Here is an 11,831-nt window from a genome sequence, read left to right as displayed (position 1 = left end):
TCACTTTTCTTATTGAACATTTTTAACCTTTATTATTATAATAGAATTACAGTCTGACATAAAATAAAGAGCTTTTGCTAAACTCTGTAAAGCAATACATGCTTCTGCCATAAACAACCTCTATTAGATTTAGGTTTTATTGCCACATCACTGCACTGAGGTGCAATAAACATTCAATGTCATCTTTTTAAAATTATCCCACGAGTAAACAGAAACTGTCCTCTATAAGAGTGTATCATTATTTTCAAGGAAGACTTACTATTATTACATGGTTTAGCAAAGCACTGTAAAAAAGCTACATAGAGAATACCTTGTCTTTGATAAACTGTGCAATCAAGTTTATACAGTATAATACTATTCACATAGACTAACAAACTAAGAGGTGATATAATGCAATCATTGCATAGCAAAAAGCGGACTATTTAAGTAATATTCACATCTAATGTGCAAAATGCAGACCAAAAGTAGCAATGAATTGCTAGTAAGGTAAAATACCCTAAATGAACACACTAGATTAACGCCAAAAATAACAAGATAAACAAGTACACAGAAGTTAAAGAGCCATATTTTATTTTTTTCTATACATATATCTACACATGATACCAGAAGATGAAACATCCCCTTTAATAAGTTCCAATCAAATTACTCATCAAGTTTAGACAGGACTAAATGTTAGACAATGAAGCTTTATTAATTGTTTTCTAAATAAATCATTAACTATTTTTAGTAGTGAGTGGCGAACTTTTGATTTATTGAGAAAGAGTTTATAAAACATTGCCTGAAATGCAAGTATTAAACTTGGCTGTCTCATTAAATATTCCACTGAACATTCATGTGGCATTGTTTTAAATTCATTCAATATTGTGTTTTATGGATTCTGAATTAATACTTGCAAAACCCCATCAATCTCTTGAGCTCTTTGAAAAATCCTTATCTGAAATATATATTTCTAAGTTCTCAGTAGTAATGAAACTGACTATATTTTGTTTAAAGGGAATACCATACCTGCAAAATGGACATCTTGTATTTAAAGCCCTTACATATTGTTCCTACAAATATATTGCTACAGTAAAAATGAAATGTAATAAGTTTACTCAATAAAATCTATTTTACTGTACATTCTTTTGTGTATGATTGTTTGTATTTAATGCTACATATATTACATCACTTATTGTAACAGTTATGTATCAGCAAATATAGCAGTAATATACAGATGATTTTCTGTCTTAACAAATATTTTACCAGTTTTACCTACCAAATATAATCCCATACTTTAGTATTTATAAATGACCTGAGCAAACCAGTCATTTATCTAGTATACATTGGATGACATTGTCAAATTGCAAGCTACTGTACACTTCACCACTTTAAAAATGGATTCAATTCCAAGCACTTTCTACTCTGTTTAGCCTTTCAAGTACTACTGACATTTTTTATGCAGGCTCTAAATATGTTTGTTTAGCATTTAACAACATATCAAGAGCTAAGAGGTGAACCCTACATAATATTTGAAGAACACAACTTTAAAAAAGTAAAAAAAATGTACAATCTCATGCTGCATATTTACATATGTTATTTAAATACTAATTTCTGTCTTTCTTCTATCCATAAATTTCTGTCTAAAGCTTTTTTAATGTATTATTTTATAAAAGAATACATTCAACATATCTAGAGCTTGCAAAACTGTTTTTTTTTCTTTCTAAAACATACTGACAAATAAAAGCTACCTGCTTAAAACATCCAAGAATTGGTTTGATTACGCAGGGTGCCAAAAGAATTTAGGTTCTGCACTTGATTGTGAACTGATTCTTATCTAGTCTAGTGACAACATAATGCTTAAAACAAAACTGCAGTAAGACAGCACATTAAAGCATTTGTTACCATTAGATCATATGTATTACACAGTGATCAACTGTATCTAGAATATGCAGACTTTCTTTTCTTTGAAAAATAATTAGTAATTATGGGATTGGGAATTGAGAAGCAAAGAGTAGGACAAATAAATATCTTCTTGAATTCAACAAAACTGAAAGCTTTGTGTCCTTGAAAAGAATATAAAGTAAATAGTGCTCAATAATTGGTAAGTACACTACATCATGTGCAACATGAACATCGTAAAGAATATTTTCCCCCCACAATCATTTTGCATAAAAATATCTTTCACATACATATACAATATCTTTGTTGGGACATTCAGTAATATGCTATCTACAAATAGTTTAGAATTGTTTTCATTACTAGAATTTTAACTTTCTCTTTTTCAGAATCAAGGTTCCAAGGATACAGCCTAAGCATAGAGGGTTTGTTTCTTATTTTTAAAATATATATATATTTTTACCTTTTTTTAAATAAGTATCCTTCATTTTCTTTAAGACAGAGGCAATGAAGCAAATGGGAATTACTGTGTGTCAAAAATTGAAAGCAATTCCCAGTGCAAAAGAATAAAACTACATGAAGTAATGGGGTTATTGATGAGGAGTTGGGGCTAGCTGGGGCTCCCTGTTTAAATAAGTGGCCCAGTAGACTAAATTAAAGATACCAAAGAGCAATGGGAAAGCTATTCTTGATAGTCGGTCAATTTTGCTGACACTGTTAAAAGTTTTCTTCGGTTCTGCAGGTTTTGTTTCTGGTTTAATTTCTTTGGGCTCTATTGTTGCGCTTTTAGCAATGGTAGCCAGTCCAGGGTCCCTTGCAATGTTAGGGGTATAACTTGTTGCTGCTGCTGTATATGTGTTGTTTTTCTTAATGAGAGGATCCTTCACTTTCTTTGGCTAGGGAAAGAAAAGCATAGATGTTATTCTTGGTCATAACACAATAAAACATAGGGGTATTCCTATGCATATTAATTGTGTAACAAATTGGGGCAAAACAGAAATTATAGTGTATATATGTGACTTAGGTAAATCATTCAGTTGAAGAACAAGATATAGCCACTCATTTAATTACTTTGTTTCCATTTAGGAAGAGCTCTTATTGATAGCAAGGCTCATCAGTATATCGTCTCATATTGAATACAATATCAAGAACAGCAGACCAAACCAACATAATGTTGGTATTCTAAAAAGCTGTACCTTTTGCCCAGAGCAAAGCATGCCACAAACACTACTAACTTTAGCATTCAGCTATCAAGACAAACAACATTTTATGATATTTTCTCACAAGTCATACTCAGAAATATCATTTGTGACACAAAGGCTGCTGAATACAGACATTCAAAAAGCTCAAGGCAGAATCGATCCAATCTACACCGCTTTCTCTAAGATGAGTAGGTTACATCAGAAATGAACAGAACATATGTTCACCCATCAGTGGGGGAAGGCAGGCAGATGCCTGCGCGGATCAAAGCCAAAAGGCAGGGAGGTGGTCCCACACACCTCCCAGTGTACCGCATATTGCTGAGGAAAGCTGAGCCCACCCAAACAGGGGTGATCCCTGATTGACTGCCAGGCATATGCTGCCTACTCCCTGCTGTCAGCCACAGGAAGCAAGGGGAGACAGCCAAGAATCTCCCCTTCCCTCCTGCAGCCTGGCTTTCCAACTTCCTGGCTGAGTCACCGCCACTACTGCTCACAGCCACAAGCCACTGCCTCTCACTGGCAGGCGAGTGGGGGAACAGAGCCCCTGACCCGAGTCCTAGACCCCTGCCCCCCAAGCTGGGGTCTGCACAGCTGGGGCAGGCCCACATAGACAGGGATTTCCCCACTGCCTGGCTGCCCAACTCACTGGCAGCTGGGCAGTGAATGTCCCCTCCCCCAGCTGTGCAAGACTCAGCTGGGGCAGGGGGGAATAAGGCTAGGGTGGGGATCTCTGTTTCCCCCCTCATCTACCGCTTGCCCTGCTGGTGAGAGGCAGTGGCTCATGGGGGGGCAGGGCTGTGGAGTACATGTTTGCTGCCTCAGTTTTGTGACAGCCTGTGGGAGGGCCCAGCTCAGCACTCAGCTTGAGCAGAGGGTTGCAGGTTGAGCCCACCTGCCCTGCAAGTGGGGATTGTCAGGGGAGCTACAAAGCATCCTGGGATGGTGGGGGCCTATGACCTGAGTCAGGAGGTGATCTGGCACAGAAGTTAGACTGATCTAGCCTAAAGAGATTAAATCTGATACTTTATCCATTCCGGTCAATCTCAGCTCAATGGTTCTGCCATTTTTAAACTAATTTCTGTGCACTGAACATCTGGTCTGTTACAAGGTTAGACAGGTTTCCAGTCACTCATACCAGTTTATGTATAATGTCTCTACCTGGCTGAAGAAAGCACTTATTTAAAACAAATACAGCATATGGCCTACATACATCCCTACTCAGAAAAGTACTTTGGACTTATGCATGTGTTTAAGTGCTTTGGTGGATTATAGACTTAAGGGGTGGGTCCCCACATGCAAAGGCATATGTTTCTCCTGGCACAAATAGCAATGGCACACATTTGAGCTGTTGCTTTGTGGCCAAGGGATTCTGGGAGCCTCCTGGAGCAGGCAGCACTGGTATGGCTACACAGAGCTTGGCCGGTAGCCAGAGCATAGATCTGGATGGCCAGGCTCAGTTTTTGGTGGCACACCCTGCTGTCACATGGCCCATGCCACTTTTTTTTTTTTTTTTGCATTTTTTTAAATACATTTTAACACTAGTATAATACTAGTTGAAGTTTCATTCAGAATGTGTGAGCTACATGCTCGTGTATTTTTTTATCTTTAAGTATCCCTATATCGTGCTGAAATTTACTGACCATATTACAATTCAGTGATTTTTTAAATGTTCATAGCTCAGGAGAATCCTTATTTTTTTAATACTTTATGCCTCTTAAAGTCAGTTCAACTGTCTTTAATTTATTTGGCATATGGCAATCCCAGTTGGCATAAGCATTTTCTAGTGGGCAGGCCTATCCTGCATAAGGGTAAAGCGTGAGAATAAGTGAGGGAGAAAAAACAGTGTGCCAGAAGAACCATGATTTAGCCTCCATATCAACTATGACAGATCATTTTAGGATTGAGGTATTATACAAACTAGCAAGCAGTTCAGCTGCAGCCAGAGGGAGGATTTGTCAGGAAACCACTGGGTGAATGGGGGACAGCTGCAGGGAACGCAAAAGCCTGGAGAACCAGGACAACCCCAGACAAGAAAACCAGGAAGGTTTGAAGTGATATGTTTCCCTTATTCAGAAAATAATAGAACTGAAGCCTAAAAAGGGGGAGGGAGGAAACTAAACCAGACTCTTTGTGGCACATCCCTTGGCTGTGAGGATAAGCTAGGAGTTTGCAACAATTTATATGCCTGAAGCTGAGGAAAGGCTTCACATCCCCTTCAGCAGAAGCGCAGTAAACTATTTCTGCCTAAAAGATGAAATAATCATCTGAGATCCTTATGTAAAAACTAATCTAAACATAAGCAGACATAAAGGAATCTTTGCACTTATCTGTCCATAATCATCTAGAACTTTCACTTTTCAAAATGTATTTAGGATTCCCTTTTCACTTGTAAATCTGTGTAACTTGCTTGCTCAGGGCAGATCCAGGCCTGTTTTCTTCTTATTGTAGTAAGCAGCAATAAGCCCAACTAAATAAATACCCATGTCAAGGAAGCCTCATAGGAGAGTAATTTTGGAGTCTTATTAAAATGCTATGCAGGATCTGAGCTTGGCAAAGGCCTAAATGCAATCAGGATCTTAATAATTTATGTCAAATTGAAGTTTATGAAAAAGTAATATGACGGCTAATCAGAGCCCTGCATTTTATTCAGTTGTGAAATTCTGCTCACCTTTTCCTTACTGGAAATTCTTAGTTATTCCCCAGCAACTAATTCAGTCTATGGGATGTAATTGTTATGCATTCTATCACAGAATACACAAGGATCCTTACCTTACCAAGATTATGCCTATACATAAAATAGTAATGTTTTAAATGATTCTTGAATGTTGGGGTTTGGGGGGATTGTATAATTATAAATGAGCACCCACATCAAATAAAATGTTTGATCGTAAGTAAGTAAAATGTGTACGAAAATATTGGACACAAAGGATTAGGCAGATTTAGAAATATAAATTCATGTTGTATTCTACCTTAAATGGATTTGAAACTACTCTTAAAATAGGCTATAGCAAAGTTATATGAATAAGTAGAATTGAACAAATCATTTTGAATGGAAAGTTCAGCCATTATTTAATTTAACTTAAAATACTCCTTTAGCAAAGAGCTTTACAAATTATAAACCTAAAATCATTGTTAATTCTTTGTTTTTGCTTACCAAGATACTCTGGGAGTCTCTCTCACACAAACCCTATACACATTAATCTACCTGTTTCTACTACACCCTGTAAAATAAAAGTGTATGTGTGTGTGTGAGAGAGAGGCTGTTGTTTCTTTTTCTTTTTTTTAAATAACTGGAATGTGCCATGATGGGATCTATATACATACAAGAAGAGAGATGGCTAGAAAGAGGGATGAGAGGTGACAGGTCTCATATATTAGCCCCATTCAGGATTAGTTCTGCTTAAGGATTTCCTGGTATCCTTCTTAAAGGCCCCCCTTCACCCAGTTCTGGCATGGCCTCTAGAGGGGTAAGCTTCTGGATTCAAGATCCTGGTTTTTCCTTGTCCCTGACTCCCATGGCTTTCTGTAGCAACCGTACCCCAAAGACGTCCTTTTTGCTTAGCTTCTGAGAAGGAGTGCAAGAGTTGCCTTTCCCAAGGGTGGGCTCACAGTGCCAACATCCCCAAAAGCATAGTAAACAGCTCCACTTTAAACAGTCTTTGATGTGCCACCATAGTTCCCCCATCCACCCTAACTCTCTTTTCTCCTCCCAGCTCCTTCAGAGCCCTTTTTGTCCTCTTCTCAGACACAAGTTGCCACATAAGCAAAAAGTGTAACAAATTATAGTAGTTAACCCAGGGACTAACCCTTGCCCAATATAATGAAACATGTTATTGGAAACCAGTGGTGCTTTACTCCAGAGCCTGCTGCTAGGCCTAAACCATTATCTTCTCCTGGGGTGAAAAAGGCATCTAGATGTCCTACTATAAAACTACGTACAGCAAAGAAGGTATCTGACCCCTGACAAGAGCTTTATGCTAGAACTCAGCCCATTTAGCTTCTGTCTCCATAAAGCAAACCACAACACTTTCTATTCTATAAACATAGTCTATAAAATTACCATATTTTAAAGCCAATCACTCTCTTTTTTTAATTCTTTACTTCCCAGAGGCACTGTGTAAACACTCAAGGTTCTCCTTGCTTGCACAATATGAAAGCCATTGCCTTCATATTACAAATTTGTGTTTATTTTCCCTCAATTCAGATACAGCTTATCAAATGCCAATGACAAAATGCTAAAAGAAATTTTTATCTACTGGAGAGTTTTTTAGATAAGATTTTTATCTAAATCTTAAATCATTGCTAGCATTAAGTCACTCATTTCAGAAACCAGCAAATGCTGTGTAATGCATATGTATTTGGGAATAAAATCCATGTATTAGCATACACAATGCAGAGACTCACATGGACTTCTCATAAGTTATTTCTTCTTACTGTCCCCCTCCCCCCCACTCCCATTTCAAACACAGTTACCCATACTTTCCACATAAGACATGAGAAAGGGACTTAATCTCTTAGCTATTTAGCGCTGTTCAGGCTGACAGTGTTTTAAAAATGAAACTATAACTAGTTTCCATTCTATTTCTAAAGAGCAAGTAGTCTCATGACATTGTTGACTGAAGATCTCATATAGTGAGTGCAATTTAGGAACTTCCTCTCCTTTTATAGAACACTGAAAAATTAGCAGACTTATGCTACATAAATATCACATGTTCTCACAAAAAGACATGCCATCTATTAGTAGTAGCATCTATTAGCCTTACCTTTTCAGGAACAACACTTTTGCCATCCCATGCATAACCTCTCTTTGTGAAGTAGTTCACTGTTGCAAATTCAATGAGGGCTGAAAACACAAATGCGTAGCACACTGCTATAAACCAATCCATAGCAGTGGCGTAGGCTACCTTTGGAAGGGAATTCCTTGCACTGATACTCAAGGTTGTCATTGTCAGGACAGTTGTCACTCCTGTAAGATAAACATTTTAGAGACTTTGTTTAGGTAAGTGGGAGCATTTTGTCTTTGATTTTTCAACATGTCCAATACCATAGAAACCCCTAATTGTTTGAGCTTCTGCTATTATAAATGTATAGGACTAACAAGCCACTGGTTCTGTCGTGGCAGTAGGAACCCTGAAGATCATTGTTTTTCATGAAGCCGTTAGAATCAGATTTTGATACGTAACTGCCAAATTCAAATGAAATTTATTCTTGAGAAAATACTGCTACTTCCACAAGACTAGTGAGTGGAAGACCAAGAAGTGCTTACTGGCATTACCCATAGTAAAACAGCTGTTGGTTATTCATCATTGAACCACTAAAAATTCAGAAAAATAACAGCAGAAAGAAAACAATATGTTTGGGTTGGTAGAGAGATAGAGATGTCCAGCCAGGCTACTGAGATTTCCTTTTTTAAAAAAAATAAAAACCATCTATAGTATTATTAGATACCTAATAACATATTTGAGACCTTTGTGTTTCACACATTTGAAAACTACACTTAATAGACTAGAGGTCATTTGCCTACTCAAGTACCCTGTTTCTGATTTCTATAGTGAAACAATGTTTCAGATTAAGACATGAAACAAAACAGTTCCAGCTAAATTCCTCTATGACTCACTGCTAATCACAGTATCTCACAGCATGAAAGCTGACTTTTTTGTAGATTGTAAACAAATTCAGTTGTTAAGTTAAAATCTCAATTTTCTTAATGTTATATCAGATATATTAATCATTCCACCAACAGAATTGAAACTGTAACTCATTACTTGTGGTCTGGAAGCCTCCTGGGGTTTATGAATTGACATACTTTCCTCTTCTAACAGAAGAATTGTGAGGGGGCGAGGGGGATGATGAAATCCAGTAGATGCAGCTGCAGAAACAAGCAAAGCAGCGATTGCTGCACCAGCAAAATGGACAAGAACTGTGCAGACAAGGACACTAAACAGCCTTGGGCACTGGGGTATAGCTTGTGGCTCCTCACATAACACTTTGAGGAACAGCTAGGAGGAGCCAGCCAAAGACTGCAACTCCTAAGTACAGTTGTGGAAGCAGCCCAAACGGGGACTGTAAGGCATTCAGAGAACTATAACCTTGACTGATCCTCCTCTGTCATGCTGACGGGACATTTTCCCTAACCATTTACCCATAGCCTCTTTACCTCATATATCCTAGCTTCTCTTTGATCTTCTACTCTACCCTGTCCTTCTTAGCCCCATCTATTCCTTGTGGTCTCTTTTAGCTTTTCCCTATGTAAGTAGCAGAACAATGCTAATAATAATAGTAAAAATTGTTCTGGAATATTTGCTGCCATCACATTTGCTGCTACACATATCTACTTATGTGTATAGCTCAACCACCCCTTGTCCTTTTCAGTGTAGATTGTCAAAACTTCAGGCAGGGCAGGGGAAATACCATTGTGTATTTTATAGTGCAAGGTACAATAGGGAAATTATGCTTGGAATCATGCTTGGAAATCATACTTAAACACAGCTATAATAACAGGAATATTCATTACTATAATATATAATAATAGGAATATTAATTACTAATAATACTAATAACAACCTCTGTTCCCATCTAGCAATTATAAGTTGTATAGAAGTTGTATAGAGAGAAGTTTTTTCTTCCTGCAAATTACTTTCTTTTATGCAACAAAATAAAGAAAAAGCCATGTGCAAAGTTTAGGTAGTTTTCCACTGGACATTTTCCACTCTAAGGTTGCTACAGTCCCATAAGATATTTTTCATAAAGCTGAAGTACAGTAATCATTTTTAATACTAACTAATATGTTCATTGCTAATGGGCTGACAGGCATAAGCAAAACAGAGGTTCATCCTAAAATATGCTATGTTGCATGTTGTGATACATTTACATTTATATGAGCTGTTGTTTTGTTCAGGTTTCAGGGCCACCACAGGTTCCTGGCAACAGGAAAGAGGTTAGATAAGAAGCATGGTAATGTAATATGCATTTCTAGTAGCAGAGCTTCATAGCTGCTGATGAACATTTTTCCTTAATGAGCCATGGAGCTTCCAATGAAGGTAGGAGGATTATATTTATATCACATAGCTTACAGATTTTTGAAAGTGCAAACTAGACATTTATATTGAATCACATGTTCACAAGTAACCTTGACAACTACAGTGTCATGTATTAAATCTCTGCTGCAGTTTATTCCACTGTACTGAATGCTAGGAAGAATATTTAGTGGTTTGAAAAGGGTTGCTAACAAACAATACAGACATATATGTGGGGACACACACACACACACATACACGCACACACACTAGTGAAAATATATTGAATATTGGTGCCTATTGGGGATGCAGTTTCTATTCCCTAAGGGAAAATTTAGGCTATTCTTCCACTTACCACTAATGAGCTTTGTTGCCATTATGTAGTAAATCCTCTTTTGCTGCAATTTGTGTTGTTTTCTAATGGTAGAAGTAGGCTATAAATATATAAGCTATGCTGCTTCTGTATGTCTGCATGGATGTCGGTGTTCACCTGAAATATTTTGAGACTTATCTTTTTTCAATGTCTTTAGAAAAGTCAAAAAATCAAAAAGTAATTCTGCACTCAATATAAACCTGCTGCATTTACATCTTCCCACACTTGCAAAAGGAATTTTCAATCGGTCAGTTGCAGTTCGAGCAACATGAAAGGGACTGGGTTATATTGGAGAAATCTCACTTCACTTTTTTCCTAATCAAGAGTTTATTTTGGGGGCGTTTTCTTAATTTTGTACATGAATTGAGTTAAAAGTTCCAAGGCATGTTCTAGTTAGCGTGCATGTGTGTGTGTGTGTGTGTCTGTGTGTGTGTGTCAGTGCGCCCCATACCAAGTGCATCACATGCCCAGAAGAGACATCGCATTAGTTAGATCTGGCTTGTCCAACATCTGTATAAGTCGGGCACTTCAGTGGGGCTTTTTGGTGCTTTGGGGGCTTTTGGGGGGTTTTTTTTTTGGTTGAACTAATATCTGCTTCTTTTGGTAAATTGCAGTTTTGAGGCTTTTTTCTTCATGTCTGTCGGTGCCACCAGAGGCTAAAAGCAAGTATAAATTGTATCAGTTTAGAGTTTCTTAGATTCACCTCTAAGATTGTAATGTAGGCACTAAAACTTTGGTCACTGATTTCAATAGGAGTATTGGACCTTAAAAATGAGATGTTTTCAAAGACTCTACAAATCGAGCTCAACCTTAAGACTGGGACTCTTAAAGGGGAAAGGAGAGAATAGGTCAAATAGGATAGCATTCAGTTTGCAAGATTCAAAATCAGACCAAACTAGATCAGTTAAAAGGTCCATCTTGTAAACAGAAGATCCTGGCATTGAATGCTAGTGATGTCTGAGGGACTGAGCTGTGTGTTTCTTTGACATGCTCTGCATGCCTTTGTTTATTGAGGTTACAGATTAGGAAGAAATTTGAAACCACTAGGGATGTTAGCACTGAAAAGAATTACCTAAAGAGGTTATAGAATGTTTTGTCATTGGAAAATGCCAACTAGGTTAAATTTCTTTGGGATAGTTTAGATGGGGATGATCCTGACATAAGCAAGGTGTTGTACTTCATGCCCTCTTAAGCTTCTTCCAGCCCCATTTTTCTGTGATTCTAATTAAATGACAACTATATACAACATAAGGACATAAACATTGCCATTTATTGGGTCAGACCATAGGTACCTCTTGCCCAGCATCCTGTGTCACACAGTGGCAGACAGTGGATGCTTAAAAGGAGAGTGAACTGGGTATGACG

General features: G+C 37.6%; 1 protein-coding gene across 2 annotated transcripts in view; it reads right to left on the bottom strand.

Moving 5' to 3' along the window:
* Positions 1-58: 58 nt before the first annotated feature.
* The window catches only part of GABRA1 (gamma-aminobutyric acid type A receptor alpha1 subunit), an 87,128-nt gene continuing 75,355 nt past the window's right edge, over positions 59-11,831 (bottom strand). For both annotated transcript variants that reach the window (XM_019506490.1, XM_019506491.1), the window contains 2 exons: positions 7,841-8,043; positions 59-2,771 (listed from right to left, as the gene is read on the bottom strand). In XM_019506490.1, coding sequence (XP_019362035.1) covers positions 2,466-2,771; positions 7,841-8,043 — 509 coding nt within the window. In that variant the 3' untranslated portion in view covers positions 59-2,465. The remainder of the gene's footprint in view (positions 2,772-7,840; positions 8,044-11,831) is intronic.

Source organism: Gavialis gangeticus, unplaced genomic scaffold (assembly GCF_001723915.1).
Source record: "Gavialis gangeticus isolate Ggan-Ray unplaced genomic scaffold, GavGan_comp1, whole genome shotgun sequence".
In the NCBI taxonomy this organism is placed as follows: Eukaryota; Metazoa; Chordata; order Crocodylia; family Gavialidae; genus Gavialis; species Gavialis gangeticus.
This window is presented reverse-complemented; position numbering and strand designations above follow the sequence as displayed.